At 44.1% G+C, this 18922-nt stretch overlaps 1 protein-coding gene across 26 annotated transcripts in view; it reads left to right on the top strand.

The window, feature by feature from the left end:
* Myt1l (myelin transcription factor 1 like) overlaps nt 1–18922 on the top strand; it is a 380106-nt gene that overhangs the window by 284832 nt on the left and 76352 nt on the right. For 16 of the 26 annotated variants that reach the window (XR_005870745.1, XM_040730678.1, XM_040730677.1 and 13 more), the window contains 6 exons: nt 99–1070; nt 5333–5467; nt 9448–9538; nt 11118–11225; nt 14643–14857; nt 18141–18254. Coding sequence is in view for 25 of the 26 variants with exons in the window: in XM_040730678.1 (XP_040586612.1) it covers nt 99–1070; nt 5333–5467; nt 9448–9538; nt 11118–11225; nt 14643–14857; nt 18141–18254 (1635 nt within the window). In the remaining variant the exon portion in view is untranslated. The remainder of the gene's footprint in view (nt 1–98; nt 1071–5332; nt 5468–9447; nt 9539–11117; nt 11226–14642; nt 14858–18140; nt 18255–18922) is intronic. The other 10 variants (XM_040730695.1, XM_040730696.1, XM_040730693.1 and 7 more) reach the window with 5 other exon arrangements.

Below are 18922 nucleotides of genomic sequence, written 5' to 3'. Positions count from 1 at the left end.
TTTGACTTGCTGTGAGCTTGCTGTCCATGCTCTAGTAATAATCTTCACAGTCTAGCCACTTTTCTGTTTTCCTTTTTGTCTTCTCTATTTCTTTGCAGATGACCATCAAATGAGTTGTACGCGAATAATGCAGGACACAGAAAAGGATGATAACAACAATGATGAGTATGATAACTATGATGAACTGGTAGCCAAGTCACTATTAAATCTTGGCAAAATTGCTGAAGATGCAGCATACCGAGCTAGGACTGAGTCAGAAATGAACAGCAATACCTCTAATAGCTTGGAGGACGATAGTGACAAAAATGAAAACCTCGGTCGGAAAAGCGAACTGAGTCTAGATTTAGACAGTGATGTTGTTAGAGAAACAGTGGACTCCCTTAAGCTGTTAGCACAAGGACATGGTGTTGTGCTATCGGAGAACATCGGTGACAGAAGTTATGCTGAAGGAATGTCACAGCAAGACAGTAGAAATATGAACTATGTCATGCTAGGGAAGCCCATGAACAATGGACTCATGGAGAAGATGGTGGAGGAGAGTGATGAGGAAGTGTGTCTCAGTAGTCTAGAGTGTCTGAGAAACCAGTGCTTCGACCTGGCTAGGAAACTCAGCGAGACCAACCCACAGGACAGGAGTCAGCCACCCAACATGAGTGTGCGCCAGCATGTCCGGCAAGAGGATGACTTCCCTGGGAGGACACCAGACAGGAGCTACTCAGATATGATGAACCTTATGCGGCTGGAGGAGCAGTTGAGCCCCAGGTCTAGAACGTTCTCCAGCTGTGCCAAGGAGGATGGGTGTCATGAGAGGGATGATGACACCACCTCAGTGAACTCAGACAGGTCTGAGGAGGTATTTGACATGACCAAGGGCAACCTGACTCTGCTAGAGAAAGCCATTGCCTTGGAGACAGAGAGAGCCAAGGCCATGAGGGAGAAGATGGCCATGGACGCTGGGAGAAGGGATAACCTGAGATCCTATGAGGACCAGTCTCCAAGACAGCTGGCTGGTGAAGACAGAAAATCCAAATCCAGTGACAGCCATGTCAAAAAGCCATACTATGGTAAAGGTAATATTTCTACCTAACGTAAGTTGCTTCAGGCAAATGTGAGCTAAGTAAAAGATACTGATAATAGTCTGTTATACTATAAATCACTACAAATATCATGTCTAATGAACATTTTTAGAGTTTATTCTAGAGGTATATCATGTGACAACTTGTCTATAGAACAAATAAAATATTTGTCTGAGGAATAGATAAAACAACTAAATGTGCTGTCGTTAGAACAGATGGATAGGATGACAGTGGGAAAATGCATTCCTGGAGAAGACAGGGCTAGCACATCGACACACCTATGATAGAGACCATTAGGACCAGGCTATGCTGTTACAAAGGAACCATGATCTATGCTGAAAAGTGGCAAGGGTTTAGGCAACAATCAGTCAATCAGAGATGATGCACTTTCTTCATAAATTGGATTGAGTAGATGGCTTCACAATTTATAAAATTATCACCTAGTGACAGTTATTGATGAAACTAGCCCCATAGAAAACGCCCAAAAGGAATTGAACAGCAACACGATGACCGATGACATAAGATAAGGACAGTGACTGCACATTAATTATCTATGATAGTTAGCTAAGGAAACTATTTGCCATGCAAGGCATGGGTAGTCATAGCTGAAACCAATAGCAATTTCTCTAGAATATTAATTCCCCTTACTAGCTACATTACATTGTGGAAATAGTTGTAGCTCTTTGGTCAAATACTGTGTAATTTTTAAAAAATCTCAAAACTATCCAATGATAATTTAACTGAATTTTATTTTATGAAAAAAGTGAGCATATATTTGCATCTATCTATTCATGTAACTTAGTTAACCTGACAGAGTGACTTCATGTTCTTGGTAGCATCTGTATCCATCTGCAACTGGTAAAAGTCTTGATTCAACTTCACCTAGTAAGCAACTGGTATGTTTGATTCCTCACAAGACTCAGAACTATGAAAGAAACTATCTCAAAAATGAAACTGGTATTTCCTTAAATCCTTTCTGTATTATCACCAAATATGTTCCTTTTTCTGCTTTTCATTTTGTTCTGTACATTATGAATACTCAGTTTCCTCACTATGGATCTGACCATGAGATTCAGGAATTTAGTTTTAAAATCAGTTGCTGAACAAACTTAAAACAGTCAGAAAACCTGTATCGTCCCTATTGGGGCACAGGTGTGTGTGCTTCTCTCAATTGTGCTCATAGCTATGACCAAGTCCACGCTGGCAGAAGCCTTAGTCAGAGCTCTGAGTGCTCCTGGTTGACTAGTGCCTGGAGGGATATGCGCTTCTCAGTTACAGAAGCAAGCACAAGACCCCCAGACGAGGGCATCACCATGGCGCCTTTGGTTTGTGTAGTCCGCCAAGCACACAACTCTTTTTGCTTTGTTGTTATGTTGCTTTACTTTTATGCAGAAACATGGAATTTGCCCTGACTGCTTCCCTTACATGAGGAGGGAGAAGTGAATGCTAAGATGTGTTTTTGTCATGAAAAGGGGAAGGTTGGGAGCCTGAATTTTCTCATGAGAAAGAAGGCATTAGTCACCACTTCTCTAGTTTCCCAGGTTTACTTCTGACCAAAGTTATCAGTGTCTTCCATCAACATTTTCCATGTTTCCTTGACTATAGCTATAGTTTCATTCTGAGCCAAAATCAAGCTAACACACACACACACACACACACACACACACACGCACACACATGCACACACATACCCACACACACCTTTGCACACACATATACATAAGCACACATTCACACATACACACACACGTGCACGTGCACACACACACACAGGCATGAACACCAAAAAAATGGAGCAAAGAGATTAAAGCCCTCTTTTAAAAAACTAAAGTTATGGGACCATATCTCAGCAACATGCCATCACATCACATCAACATGCTGTGTTTGTAAAGATAAGAGAACACATGTGCCTGTTTTCATACCATACATCTTAACTGAAAGTACTTCACTAAAGTACTAACGAGTAACATTTCAAAATACTAAGTTAATACAAAATAACTCCTTTGCCTTCCACACAACCCCCTTTCTATCACCCTAGAGCAGAAGGGTAATAAGCTGAATTCAGCACACTTTTTAAAAGTTATTGCAAGGTTTCTAGTTAGGTTTCCTAGTCTTTTTCTATGCGTCACTGTTTCCTGTTTGTTTGAAAGAAGAATTGGGATTGCAAGAAACAAGTAACCAAGGGACAGTGATAGTGACAGCAATGGCAGACCCCATCTCTGCCATGCATCGAGAGCAGACTATGCTCTTCTGAGCTCTGCACCCTGAGATAGTTTTGAGCCTTTTTTTATATAAAGATCACTTAATTTCAAAACTGTTTCAAAATCTGTAAAATCATGTTATTTGTGTGAGATATTGGGGTCCTGATGAAGCAGTTACTTTATGATCAAAGTGAATAGTATGTTATTTTTTAATCCTGTGCAAGTAACTCATTTGTATCTGTTTTTTCTTTAAAAAATCTCTTAAATTTATTATTTTAAATTATCAATGCTATCTTTTGAAACTGTTACTATGTGGTTACTATTTTATAATGATATGGATTAACTTTTCTCAGTATAATGAAATTGCTCAGAGGCACCAGAATGCTAGACTTTACTTTGAACCTGCAGCAATTGAAATGCCAGGACTTACTCTTGAGTTTGTTGGCAAAGACCAGGAGGCAATTGTAGGTGCAGGACAGCAGTTGGCAATGCCCAGTGTTTTGGTCCATGCCAATGCTAGAACATTATGTAGATGATGTATTAGCAGAAAAGGAATGTGGAATACCCTTCATATCAACATAACAGCATTTGTAAGATCTTGGGAGTGAGTCATTTGTCTATTTCACACTCATAAGTGACACAAGAAAGTCTGTAAGAGTTCAGACATTCCAAAGTCAAGCCAGGTATAGTGGTTCACGTTTATAATCCCAGGACTTGGAGACTAAGACAGGAGTATTACCCTGAGTTCAAAGACAACCTCAGCTATGTAGCTAAGACTCAGGCCAATCTGGATTACAGGGTGATAATCTATCTCAAAAGACCAAAGCAAATAAAATTCAAACTGAAGATACTTTTTCTTGATATAAATGAATTCTTAACCAAAAGTAAAGCATGTATTTTTTAATAAATATGATTGGCCTAGTTAATGAGATATTCATATAAAAGAATTAAACTCCTAATGGAAATTTAACTCTAGCAGTCACTGAACCAAAACATAGTAGTTACTGTTGGCGATCTGAGCAACTGCTTTTCAAATACTTGTTCTAAAAACAAACATTGTATCACAATCTATGATTTAGAATTCAGTCTGAGCTAGCCTCAGAAACACTTTCTAGAATTGTTGTAATCCATGAGGGTGAATTGTGGTTGATCTGGGTGTTTACAAAAAAAAAAAAAAAAAGCAACTCTGTTAGGATATCGTTACATCTCTGGCATCCAGCATTCAATTCTGGACCAAACGTCTGCTCTGATTGGCTCTTGGCTGGCGCTGCAGAGGAGCTGGCAGCGCTCTAGATCAGCCTGACCTCCTACTTTGTGTATGCATGCACAGCATTACACGAGCCTTCCTCTGGTTCCAAGTACAGACGAAGAAATCAAAACAAATGGTTGCTCCAGCGGCTTCTGAAGCGTTTTTTGATTGCCCATCACCCTGCCAGGTGGGATCGCCACCCTTCCCGTCATTTGCTTACAGTGCCTTCTGAGAGTTCAGTTGATTTTCAAAAAAAAAAGTGCTGAATTGCTATGCTAAGAAACAGTGTGGCTTAACCTCAGAGGGGGAAAAAAAGTCTGCAGGAAAATTTCACAGCTTATGGCATATGAGGCCAGAGCTCTTCAAAGAGGGAATCGGGTGAAGATTTTCTGAGTAGCACCTCACTCTGGTTGAAGTGTATGGAGAAATTGCTGAATGAAATATGGAGTTTTGTTCTCTAAGAAGGTCACTGTCTCATCTCTATTTACATTGATTTCTTTGAGCAACACAGCTTATCATGTAACACACGGGAAACCAATTGATCGAGAGTTATGATTAGAGATAGGTGCTTTCTTTTAATTTTTGGATTAAAAAAAAGCAAAATACTTTGATTCCTGATTACATTGTATAAGGTTGAAAATATTACCCACACCCAAAGAGCTGTGAAACAAAAGCCTGATGTCCCAGCCTATCCTGACACCTGCCTAATTTCTCTGTTTAGCAAAGGTCTCTTCGGGTTGCTGGATAACCACATGAGTCTGCGGTTGGTAAACATTCATTTTCTTGACACCTGTTGTCGCTTTTAGATCCCTCAAGAACAGAAAAGAGAGAGAGCAAGTGTCCAACCCCCGGGTGTGATGGAACCGGCCACGTAACTGGGCTTTACCCGCATCACCGCAGTCTGTCTGGATGCCCGCACAAAGATAGGGTCCCTCCAGAAAGTAAGTTGTGTCTCGCCGCTCCCCGGGGCGTGCAAGCACTCTGGCTCTGTCAATCATCCCCCAACTTCATCTCCATGGCACCTCAGTGAAGCTGTCCCTGACCAGACCCTTCCTCAGCCTGGAGGGCACCTCAGGAAGCTTCCCCCTACATCCTCTGGATTTTCTGGGTACCAGCTCCCAAGAGTAGCTCACCCTGCAGTTGTCTCCCTGGAATTAGGCTCCCAGGCCCACCTGAGCTCTGGTCCTCAGTTCTACTTATTCTGTGATCCCAGTCAGGTAATTTCTCTACTTGGTCTCATACATGACAGAACTGAACTAGCCAGGCTAAAGTAACCCATGCATACTGGTCTTAGATATCCCAGGAAAGAGAGGCCTTGGTATTCCTGCCCAAATCCCTGAACTATTGCACATTGTCCAGTCAGCATTTAGAACAGTTTGTTGCATTCACTGTAGTCTGTTTCATGCCACAGGTGTCCTGGCATTTGCACACTGAAGATGTCAAATGAACAGTTTGGATTTGGCGGGGCTTTTCTTTTATACATTCTTTCTAAAAGATAGGTTCCAAGGGTATGAAATGAAATCTGTGAAAACAGTGTTTCTTGTAGATCTAAGATGATATACATCATTTTTTGTTTACCTTTCTCTTGGCAAGAAATATACCAACCATGTAAAATCAATGAGAATCAATTGTCCAAAGCACAGACTCTGGTTTCAGGCATGAGTAAGGTGATGGATGCCTAGTACTAACCTACAACATGCTGTGCCCACCTTCAGCTTCCAGTAGGGAAGGTCGCTGGAGGTGTACCTAGATGACCAGATGGATATTCAAAGACATTTTTGAGGACCATGCTGTTACCAGGGGCGCCCTTGAAGTCCTTGAGAAGCAAACCTGTCAGAGGGCAGGCAGCTCCTGTATCCGTGTAACATGAGAGGCAGGGAAAGCTAAAGCTAAGTACTCTCTGGTGAAACATGTTCAGATGGTATTGTGGCCTCAGGTTCTCAAATGCCTATTAGAATGGCATGCTTACGTTTCCTGTTTTCTTCTTGAGAACAATTATGAAAAGTTGTAAAAAAATAAACAAATCCAGGTGTGTCTACAATCCCGTGTGTTACATGACAGGGAGACGCATGGTTGACGACAGCGGCTTCCACATGTGAGCACTGTGGTAGGTGCTTGGCTGCCAAACGCAAGCACTGGCCCATTCAATGCCATAACCTCCCCCAACCTAGGGAGCACTACCCTGGCTACCAGATGAAGAACATGGGAATCCAACTCCATCTTCTTTCTCTTTCAAGACTGGCTGGCAATAGGTGGTGCTCAGTACTTTAAAGTACATCTGAGCCACTGTTAATGGGCCTGAACTCAGCTGTAAACCCATGCCAACTCTCAAACCCATCACCAACTCAAACCCTGGGTCTGGTGTTCCTGTTTCAACTCTACCCTGCTTCCTGGCATCAGGCATGTTGTGGGTTGTCAGTACAAAATGAGGCACCGTGGCTGAGAGCTAATGCTTTAATAAGTTTCTTTATGGGATCTTTTTCCAAGGCATTGATTGGGTTCTTTTTACCTCCAAGATTAATCCTTTTCCATGGATAAGAATTCTCCTTGACTCCATATTTTCACAGGAAATGTCTAGATGTAGTTCAAGTGTGGGTTATGCGCTGTTGAGCTGGAAACTGAATAGGCCTGCTCTGAATGACCACATGTGGACCCATCTTAGCAGGCAATAAGTAGGGTTCAGGTCTGACCTTGTCCTTCAAACTAGGTGTCTGCAAAAGAAAAATAACGTTTCTAAATCTAGGCGTGGTACATGAGTGTAATCCCAGAACTTAGGAAGTAGAGGCAGGGGGGTTGAATTGGACACCAGCCTGGTCTATCTGAGGAACTCTTAACTACTTTCTCATGAGTACCACAGAATGTAAAAGTAAATAAAGAACTCCATTATGGGCAGCATCCTTTGCTTTTCTGGACTGGCTTCCCTGCCTGTTTCCACCCAAGTGAATCCAGTGAAGGGTTCTTCTGCTGGAACATACTAACTGGATGGATGGCAGAGGGTAGTTCTACTCATAAAGAAACCCCAGCTGAGCCAGACAGAGTTGCTATCGCCACCCACAATACAGATTTACAGCATGCTGGGTAGTGTGGGAAGGCAGCCGATGCTAAGTGTAGCGGGTGGTACCGGATACCACCTTTTAAACGCTGCTCGTGCAAACAGGAGTGAATTGGCAGGGAAAAGCATAAAGTAGGGATGAAAGAAAGGAGCCAAACATAGGCTTGTGCGAAAAGGTGAGGTAAAGGAGGAAATGTGGGGGGGGGTCAGTAAACCAGGTAAATTATCATTTCTCAAAAGTTCCAGGTGTGATGTCCATGGCTCTGGTTCGAAAGGAGCCTAGGAGGAAGGGCTTCAGATGCCACTGGGCCTCCTGTTTGAAAGCTTTTGCAGATGCTCCAGAGAAATGCTGGGGGGAAGTAGCGAGGGTATCCGTACAAACTAAAGTGTAGAAATGGCTTGAGACAGAGTCCACAGAGGCCACCTGCAGGCTGAAGAAGCAGATGCCACTGCAGGTGTGGCCTGAACAAAGTGCCTGTGTCTCCGCTTAGCAGGACACAGAAACAGCCACCTGAACCCTGCCACACAGCCAAGCCTGAAAGGTGTTTGCTCTCCCCAGGGAGGACTTTATAACAGAAATAGTTAACATAAGGAGAAAGAAAGGCACATATTAAGGTAAAGAGAAATATGTGCCATTCTAACAGGGCGATAGGATAGTGGAAAGACCAGCAAGACTGCAGACTTCAAAGAGAAGAGCACATTATCCTCTGAGACAGGGACTCCTCAGAAAAGAGATCTCCTAGCCCCCACCCTCGGGACGCCCCCTCCCAGGAAAGGAGCTGAATGCTGACTTTTCCACTTTGATTCATATTTACTGAGCATTAGCCACATCTAAAGAGGAGGCAGGAGCTATGAGAACTTAAAACCGCAATAGGCTGTTTTTAAAGATCTCACCAACAGTAAAAACATGGAGAGGTGCAAGAATGGCATGTAGACAAACTGCACTCAGGGCCCAGCAAGACAGTGACTGCTCCAGGAGGATGTCATGGGGAATAGTGACAGGTGTGAGCAGCCATGGCTCTGAGCAGACCTCACATGACCACTGACCCTAGGCAGGCTCTGGGGCAGGGAGGACTGCCCCAGAGGCCACTGGGGTTTGCATGCATCCCGCTCAGAGAGGCAGAGCATGTGGCCAGCCAGCATCTTTAGAGTCTATTGTCTTGACTTCCCCAGAGCTCCTAACCCCACAAGCCTCAGCAGACAGAGGATAGAACTGTAGATAAGAACCAGCCTCCCCAGATGCCAACAGGCAGTGTCCTTGTGCCCTGGGGGGGTCATCTTTTTCATCTTCCTGTTTGTTACTTTAGTGTGGCAAAAATGCAGAGATCTTAGTATTCCTGCTCTCTCTCTCTCTCTCTCTCTCTCTCTCTCTCTCTCTCTCTCTCTCTCACACACACACACACACACACAAATACTGATTTCCTAAGCAAACATGGTTTATTTGGGAAAAAAAGTTTAAGATTCTGCCTACTCACCTCAGACTTTGATGATCCCATGTGTTTCCAAAGCACAGGCATGTTTTTAAAATGCCCAGGCTATGTGCTGTTACACGGCTGATCAGCATCCAGTGCTTACCCATGGGATACACTAGGATGACCCTTGCTTTCCTGTCCCGTGAGGGGCTACTCAGTTTCGGCGCTCTCTAACCCCCTTGGCTCCCTGCCAGTGCACCCTGCTTTGCATGCCTGAGTACAGTCATACAACCTCCTTGCTCTTCCCACATGTATTTCCTGGTCATGCACATCACAGACGTTTGTAGGCCTGTCTGTTGTAAACTAATCGAGCCTGTTAAGAAACAATTGCATATTGTATTCTCATCACTTCTCTCTTTTAATGCTGGGCTATTTTCTTTGCCTCTCCTTTGTCAAGTTCTTGCCATGCATGAAAATGTTCTCAAGTGTCCCACTCCAGGCTGCACAGGGCGAGGGCATGTGAATAGCAACAGGAACTCGCACAGAAGGTAAGCCACACTCTGCCGTATGCTAGAGAGAGCCACCCACAACCCTGCCCCATGGGAGCTCTTCCCTTCTATGCATCCCTCCTCTTCCAAGGAGACTGGTGGACCTCACACACTGCTCCTAAATTGTCGGCCGCACCATGTATAGGAAGGTCAAAGGCTTGGTTGCCCTGTTTTGAAGACTGCATTTCTTCAGTTGTTGTCTCCCTTAGTATAAAGGAGCACTGTTCCCTCACAAGATACCCTTCTTGGTACAGCATCCAAGATGGAAGCCACAGCCTCTTACAATGACAGTGACCAGAAGGGTCCAGCAAGTTTCTATTATCTTCACACATAGAAGAGGCTGTCTTCCACTTACCATATAGAACAATGAACTAGAACCCAGCAGTGCTAATCCAGATGACTAACTTGGTTGCTCTTGGAATTCTGATGGATCCCCTGACCAACAGCATGGGCGTCATTAAAATATGAACAGATGTCCAGAAGCTCTGGCAAGGGTATACCAATGGGGACAGTACTCCAGGTCAATGGCTTTCACTGTATTACTGCTGAAAAATACATGATCAGAATCATACTCTGGATGCTAACAAGTTCCAGTTTTCTTCCCCATCCGTTTCGTAAGTTATAAGAGACGGCAAGTTCCTCAGAAAAATCCAGGTGGTAACAGATCACTTCCTTTCTGCAGTAGCAGAATGTGATTCTCTTAAGGTTTGTCTTGCCATGGCTTAGGTTTCCTCCTGGATAAATGAAGCTGTAAATTTTCTCTTAATTTTTGTCTAACTGGTTAGTCACAACAAGCTGCTTGGTTACTGGTGTTTATAACAAAACAGATCACAGCTCTATGCCCAGTGGAGGTTCTCTGGTACTGAATCTCTAGGGGCTGACAGAGATGCAGGAGATCCTTGCCTAGTCCTGTGCAATGAGCCTTCAATGTCAGCTCCTTCTTTTGGCTTCAGTACATGTGTGTATGTGGATGGACACCCACGCATATCTAGAGCACACAGAGGCAGCGTGCAGACACCATGATTTCCCGAGGAAGACGCTCAAACAAAGAAACTTCTCTGCTTCCTCTGCCATACTGACTACCTGAACTAGTTACTAAACACACTTGGATGCAGTCCTGAGGGTGTTCCTATTGCACCTTCCTTTCTCTATCCTTCCCTTCATGAACTGAGGTCAGAAATCCCTAAAGCCTTGCAGGTAGATGCCTCTGTGTCATCAGCTCACAGTGCCACCTTCTGGTACAGTCGACTAACTGCTACTCTTGGGTTTGTCAACAACTCTTTCTCTAGCTGCCACCACCTGGGCCTCCAGAAATGGCCAACACTCCTAAATTTTTGCCAGAAATTTTAACCAGCTTATGTTGATTTGCTTCTTGGAATTTGGGGTGCTCATTGGATAGGTCTGTTGTTGCCATCAGAGCTGTGTACCAGACCCCAGGCATACACAGCACCAGGCAAGCTGGAAAACTCATTTCCGTCTACCTCAGGGTCTTCTTGGCTGGCCGAAGGACGGAACATAGTGGGTGCATCAGTGTATGGCAAGGCATACACTTAATTAAATCTTCTTTATATCATTCTAGCCTCTCCGGGTGCCCTATCGCTGCTGCAGAAAAACTGGCAAAGGCCCAAGAGAAACACCAGAGCTGCGATGTGTCCAAGTCCAACCAAGCCTCAGACCGAGTCCTCAGGTACTCAATAGAAGTGTATCACTGGTGGAGCTCCATCAGAATCCATCCCAGATGAGAGCATGGGGAGTGTTCGGGACACTCCACAGGGTAGATGTGCTCTAGGCAGAGGAATAGAAGCTGAGACTTGTGCCCTCTCTTTTATAAGATTATGTAGAAACCTGGAGGTCAGCATAACTCCCAGGTCTCCAGTGGCTCAGTGTGACTTTTGAACTGAGAGAATTGGACACAGTTATATGATTTGCAGCCCTGACAATTCACCACTCTATGAATGTTGAATAAAAGAGAAGTTTTGAAAATCAGTGATGTTAGTAGCCCAATATAACTATCTCAGTTTGGAGCAAGGTACATCACCTACTTATGGATGGCACTGCTCTTTTAGAAAATGCAAGAATGGTGAATGCCTCATTACCATGTATGAAAAGTCATCAAAGTTGCCATCACCTTTTATCCTCACACACCCTAAGATGTGGGTGGTGGTAGGTGGCATCTCTGTCGTGTGACAGGCAAGACGCTCAGAGTACAAGGGCTCATGACTTACCTGAAGTCAATACTGCATGCTAAAGTGGAAAGGGCCTGGGGGGCAGGACTGAATCCCCACTTTCCACATTTGGGAATGTGATTATTGGTAGAGGAAGACATCTACATTCCTCGCAGACTTCACATACATCCCATGATATCTGTGATAGTCAATGGACCTCTGCCTTCTCACTCAGTCTCAAGACAAAGTCTGTGTCTCTGCACACCAACGCTAACTAGCATCCTAATGACCACATTTGAATATGCCTGGTTAAGTGAATGCCACAGCACAGCCAAAACTAGGAGCTAGCTCTAAGACAAACAGGCTGTCTCTAAAGAGTGATGATGAATACTTCTCCATAGCTACAGCATTGGGCTTCTGCTGAAGTATTTCTTTGGGAGAAGTTACTTGGAGAAAATCACTAGGCAAGAGGTAGAAATGGCTTTGTGTCCTCATTTAGTATTGCATAATTTTTTCCTGCAATTGATTAAAGTTCCTTTCTCCTTTGGTAAAAAGTTATAATATTTACAGAAAATTTAAAATATTTAAGTAAAAATAAGAAAATAAAAATAGCTATAATTCCTCTATTCCAAGATGATCCCTCTTTGATTTCTGATATTTCTATACATTGGTATATACTTTCTATTGCTTCAACAAGAATAGACTGAATTGGCGAACTGAAGACAGTATGCTGGTTAATTTGAGACTGTATTTTAACCATGCTGTGCCACCATAAATGTGGCATAGATATATTGTGGAGTAACATACAGAAGTCAGGTCATCTAGAGGCATGGCTCTGTGGCAGACTGTCTGCCTAGAATTCACCAATAAAGGACCTGTAGGCATGACTCTGGTTTAGTGGCTGCCTATACTCTCGGTTCAGTGTAGTACCACAAAAATAAAACAAAAACAAAAAACATAATAAATCAGTAAAAGAGGACTCATTTTCCTTGTAACTACTACTAAATATAAATTTAAGAAATAATCACGGATGGACATTGTCAAAACTTCTATTAGCAAAAAAGAAAATGGAAAGAAATAGTTTAGTAATGTAACATGGATGAATGTTATCAAAAGTTGTAACAGCAAAAATAAAATTGAGAGAAAATAATAGTTCAGTAACCTAACATTCAGAGTCTAATACCAAGCAATACGGGCTGCTTTTAAACCCCAAGCAAATAAAAGAAATGGTAAATGCCGTGTGAAATCAGGCTCAGTTTTTTAAATACTTTTAAAAAAGGAATTATACCAAGATTTCAACAGTTTTAAGTCTGAAAGAATTCTGGGTGGTAATTTTAAAGCCGTTTTTTTAATGTTTCCTAAACGTTTTCCCAATGACCCGGAGACTGTGTGGGAGGCAGGCATGAAGTTGCGGGCTGAGCACCGGGACCCCGCCCTGGTCTGTGGCCTCCCGCAAACCCTCCCACCCGTGGCCATGCCTGCCCATGCCCACCCAACAGCTGCCGATTCACCCCGGCGGCGGAGGCCAGCAAGCGACTCCCGGGGAGGCGCTGCAAGCAGTTGGGGCTGAGGACAGGCAGCGTTTCCGGGAGGAACAGGCAGCGTTTCCCGCTAAGGCTAGGCCGTGCTTCCGGCTAGTAGGCATTTCCGGCCTTGGAACAGGCAGTATTTCCAGTTGAGGTACAGGCAGGGTTTCCTAGTTACGCAGCACAGCCGCAGCGTTTCGGGATGACGAACCGACCGTATTTCCCACTGAGGTACGTGCAGTGCATCCACGCGTGAATCCACTGAGTGAGGAAGGGTTTCTGGTCGTCCGTGTGCCTCCCTTGTAAATGGACTGTGAACCAACGCTTACACGTGGGTTCACCGAATTTTTTTCCTCCTGCTAGAACATCCAGTTTTTTCTCCTTGGCATCTTATTTTTTTTTTAAAACGTTGCACGTAAATCAGAAATAGAATTATCAGTAAGCCCACCTGAAATCAAGGAAGATCTTAAGTAGATATACTGCTTAAAAGTGATGCTGATCTATGGAGATGACTGCAGGTCCTTTTAACAATATTTTGCCCTGGAAAAAGCTTTAGTCAATTAGCGAGAAGACTTGAGATTGACATGCGCAAACACCTGTCCATATCTGTTATACAGGACAGAAGCCCGCTAAAGAGTATAAGGAGGCCCATGTTTAACTCCTTTTATGTCCTAAGTGGTTTCCACTTATGTAGTAGACACACGGGACAGAACATCAGTGAAGGAATAAGAAGTAAAAACTCCTCCATTTAAATATTTTATCCTAAAGTCTAAAATAAAGGACTACTAGATAAAACAAAAAACCAAAAACATTGAAGGACCATGAATATTTGATCAAAGGTTTTCCTACAACTCCATTTTAATACACAGCTAGATAAATTCTGATCCAGTTTTGTCTTATCCTATGTCCCTAAGTGTCTTTATTTTATCTTACTTTTTGAGGAAAATTTCTTAGGAGTCTTTGCCATTTTGTGTGATTCCATTACCTTTCATGACCTCCACAAATATATCAGATTCTTCCTCAACCTCATATATATCAGATTCTTCCTCAACCTCATATATATCAGATTCTTCCTCAACCTCATATATATCAGATTCTTCCTCAACCTCATATATATCAGATTCTTCCTCAACCTCGTCTGTCATATTTTCATCACCAGTCTTCCTGAAAGTGAAAGAACATGATAAAACACATTTTAAGCATTTTATTTCTTCTTTTATTTCCAGTATTGACTTTTAGGCAGGTATTTTGTGATGCATACTTAAGTCTTTTGGTAGAAGGGGTAGAGTTGTAATTTGTGAAAGGTCCTGAATCCACAATACATGAAAGAAATCATGTGTACTAGGATAAACATGAGTCATGTTGCATGCGCGGGCATGAGAAATCAAGCCATTGTTTGTTGTCTATTTCCAGGCCAATGTGCTTTGTCAAGCAACTTGAGATTCCTCAGTATGGCTACAGAAACAATGTCCCCACGACAACACCGCGCTCCAACCTGGCCAAGGAGCTTGAGAAATATTCCAAGACTTCGTTTGAATACAACAGTTACGACAACCATACTTATGGCAAAAGAGCCATAGCTCCCAAGGTGCAAACCAGGGACATATCCCCCAAAGGATATGACGATGGTAGGAGGTGCACACTCTTATACATGAGAGACACGTTGACATTGATGATGTTGTTGTTGTGTGTGTCCTTGTCCCGCAGATCAGCCACTCTTCATGCTCACCCAGTGCTTGCCAGAGGCACAGCACACATGGCAGAGCCCTGTGCTGAGAGCCCCGGGCCCAGGAGGGGCAGGTAGACACGCCCGTGGGTAGGAGGGGTATGGTTTCCTGCAATGACTCCAAGGCATAGGCCTCTGGCTACATAGAGAACAAGGCCTAGGCTCTCTATGTTTGGGGTGTGGCTGAGCTGGTACCCTTATAAGCTTTTTTTTTTAAAGGCAAATACTCAAGACAAGTTTCACTGGGAGAAACAGGTTGAACTCTTTTAAGAAGCTCCACGTTGACAATGCAATGCTCTTCAAGGGTATACATTAGAAGCCTCTGAGGAGAAGGCCTTGCTCAAGGTCTATGCATAGATTGTACCCTAGACCAATGAAGGTGGAGTCCCCGTGCACTGGTATTTCTTAAAAGATACACAGGGCTCTTGATGCAGGCATAGCTGATAACTTCACACAACCAGCTCTGTGAGCAAACCAGGCATGTGTTCCTTCTCTGTCTGGGTGTTGAGGAGGAAGGCCAGCTTCAGTGTAGAATACGTGACCCTGAGCCTTGGCATCCATGCCTTTTTAGAACTCATGGCACAAATAACGTACAGGTCGTCTGATGATGTCAGAGTCTTGCTTAATGCCTTCCTGCAGATGGAGAAGGGGGAGCTTTTAGGGAGTTAGGACCCCTGTCTGAAAAATATACTTAAAGTCATACACACATAAAACGTATTTAAAAGTCTGGGGATTCTGAACCCTGTTAACAATTCAACATGAGATGCTGCCTATCTTTCTAAGCTGTATTTTTCTTATAGAGATAACAAGTAATTTGTTTTGTGAATGAAATTTAATATTCCTTTGACATATCACATATTGATCATTCATGTGTATCAGTTCTGTAATATTCAGGCAGATAAATATACAAAGAAGAAAGGTATCATGAAAATAAGTATTTTGGGGTTTTTTTTGTCTCTATGGTAATAATTACTAGCTGGTTTCGAGTCCTGTAATTCAGTCGCTCGGTTGCAAATGAAGGATCAAAAGGAAATTATGTTCACACAGATGTAAATGCAGTTGATAGGCTTTCAGTTAATCTTTCCATCAGATGTTGGTTTTCGCATTCCTACTCCAAGGCTGTGGCACATTCCCATGTGCCTCGTCAGACAGCTTGACACGTCTTTCTCTTTTCCCCTTGCTGACTTCAGCCTGGGCGTGCAGGTAGAGTCATAGCTGACCAAGGTGTCTTTAGAGCCATACGCCCTTTCCTGGTCTGTAAGTGAACCTGCTTGGGCTACCACAGCTTTGTACTTCATGAGCTACAGGATCCCGCATGAAAGAACCTTCTAGGGTATTCACTTCCTAAAGACACTGCGAGTCCCTGCCCGAGGCTGTTGCCGTGAAGAGTGGCGGTGAGGTGGTATGGGGGCGCTCTTTTCCTACCACGAAGGCAGCAGTGAGCATATTTGTTAGTCCTGATTCTCTCAATCCAGAGAGATGCCTTTCTTGCAAACTTGAGATGAGGTAGGCTTTCCATTGGTCCACCAGAGAAGACCAGTCTATGAGGCATGCTCAGTTAAACCTCAGCATTAGATTCTCAGGAAACAAAGAAAAAAAGGAAGAGTAGCAGCCTTCCACCACAACGTTCTGAGGAAGCAAATCAAAGCTCTAGTTCTCTCCTGCTGGCAGAGATTATAACTGAAAAGGGTCCAGGCCGGACAAAATGTCTGAGTCGGGAGGCTGTGTAGGAGGCCCCACCTAGGGAAGCCATCCCTGTGCCCAGATACCAAGAGGTAGATTCCAATGTAGTCGACTATGGCAGTGCCCCCCTGTTTGCCTCAGACTTCTTTCAGGCACTCAGAGAACATGTCTCCCGTTCTTTGAGAAATAAGAGATTTCTGTCCTGTAAATCCTGGCCTGACATAGAATTTTTAGTTCTCTAAGGACTGGGAACACTGGTGCAGAGAGGTGTAACTAAGGCATAGGGCCTGGATATCCACTCTTCACCTACCTAGCCTCCTCTGTGGCCAGCAAACCTCCCATCAACCCCTTGCTTCTCCCGGACACCTCACCAGCTGTTTCTGTCCATCCTCTTTAGTCTCCTTAGTCTGACATTCTGGGAAAGGGTTGAGAGGTAAGACGGGAAACCCACGTGTGTGGCGTGAACTCACGCACACGGAAGCATAGGGCATTCTCTCTGCAGGACTGGTTGAGTGCCACCAAATGGTAAACTGTACACTTGTGCCCAGAACTGGTGTAGGCTTCACATGCAGGGATGCCCATGGGTTTGGGAGCACTCGGGTGACCTGGGGAGGCCAGAAGGAAAAACAAGATTCAGCTGTAGGGGCTGAGGAAACAACCTCCTCGTGGTTCTGTCACGGTGTGGATTTGGACACCTCCCACGGGAAGACTATGTGTACAGGGGGAGATGGAATGGGAGGGAAGGGACAACGCAGTTCATGAGTGTGAAGTTAGCATCTCCCTCCCCTAAGGAGAACTAAGAATGGCTCTTATGTCTTTAAATTTTAACAAGAAAGTCAAAAGAAGGGTGTCTCTATGGAAATTATATGAAATTTTAAATTCTCTGTATGTGGTTATGAGCCCATGGTCACTTTCATCTGTGGCCTAGACTGTTGTCTAGGTTAGTAGCACAGCCCAGGACTTAATGTCCTGACAGCCTCAATTTTTTTTCACCATGTCATTTTCAAAGACAAGTTGCTGACCTGGGTGCTGCGTCTTTGGGCACAGCTCATAACCTTAGGTTCGCTGCAACTGGTTGTATCCTAGGGCCACCACAGCTCCCACTCCTGCCCCTTCCTCTTGACTGTTCCCCCTTGCAAAGTCTTCAAGTTCAAACGTCCTTGTCACCCACAAATGCCAGTACACTTTCTAGACCAGCCCTCTCACCTTAGCCCAGACTCCAGGACATCCTAGACACCAGCATCAGGCAGCTGCTCCATCAGCCCAGGTCCTTCCTGCTAACCCTTTGTAGCATGGATTTCTCTGTCTGCCATAGCCGTGCCTGGAACTTGCTTCTCTTATGCTACCTGAAAAACTCTCTTGGGCCTTTTCTGCCTGAGTCCTCATGCAGCATGCCATGTCTTGCTTAGTTCTATGACTACCTTCCAGCCCGTTACAGCAGCCGCGTGTGTCCTTTGCAAACACACTACCTGCTGCAGTGTATCTCTGTGTCCCATTCCTAGGTCAGTTCATCAGTGAGCATACCGGTATGTTAGCTCCCAGAGGGATCTGGTCCTCAGAGTCTTCAGGCCTTACCGTGGAAGTGGGCTGGGAAGACAGTGAATCTGACAGAGGAGGTAATCAGGCCCTCTGTAGGCCTTGTCCCCAACATATGCTCCAGAAGAATCCTGTTTTCCATGGAAGATTCTGCATCCCAGTCCCTGCCTGTTTGTTGTACACAACATAGAAGTTAAGGGCTAAGGGAGCCATTTCCCCTTCTGAAAGCACCCACCTTAGTGATCAATGACCCTATATTCCTATCTGTCTGGTTTTCGTGGAAACTCATGATTGTATGGCCATGTGTCTATTCCCTGAAGGAAACTGAAAAGCAAAATAAACAGATGCCATCCAAGGAGTATGGGAATTTCTATAAGCAGTGTAGGCTGATGAGGAGGTTCTGGCTGCAGGTTTTGGGTTGGTTTGCCACTATAGGGTTTTAGTCTTTGAAGGCAGCCCATATTTAGTCCTGGGGATCAGTGATGATATTCTATCATCTTCAGTCAGGGACAGAATGTAAGCAGATATAGCACTCAATGTGGCTGCCTGGCTATCAACCACCAGTGGCCTCTAGGGTAGAAGCCTTAATATTCTCATTTCCCATCATCTGTTGGTACCTAGGATACATAGTTTCACCTGAAATAGAACTTTTTGCTAAGAAAAAATAAAATGCATTATGCCTCAGTTATTCTGGTCAGACGTGGGGGAGTACAGTGACAGGAACATCCAGGTAGATGCCCTCACTCTG

Source organism: Mesocricetus auratus, unplaced genomic scaffold, assembly GCF_017639785.1.
Source record: "Mesocricetus auratus isolate SY011 unplaced genomic scaffold, BCM_Maur_2.0 Super-Scaffold_100024, whole genome shotgun sequence".
In the NCBI taxonomy this organism is placed as follows: Eukaryota; Metazoa; Chordata; class Mammalia; order Rodentia; family Cricetidae; genus Mesocricetus; species Mesocricetus auratus.
The sequence above is the reverse complement of the archived record's forward strand: the minus strand, read 5'-3'. Positions and strand labels throughout refer to the sequence as shown.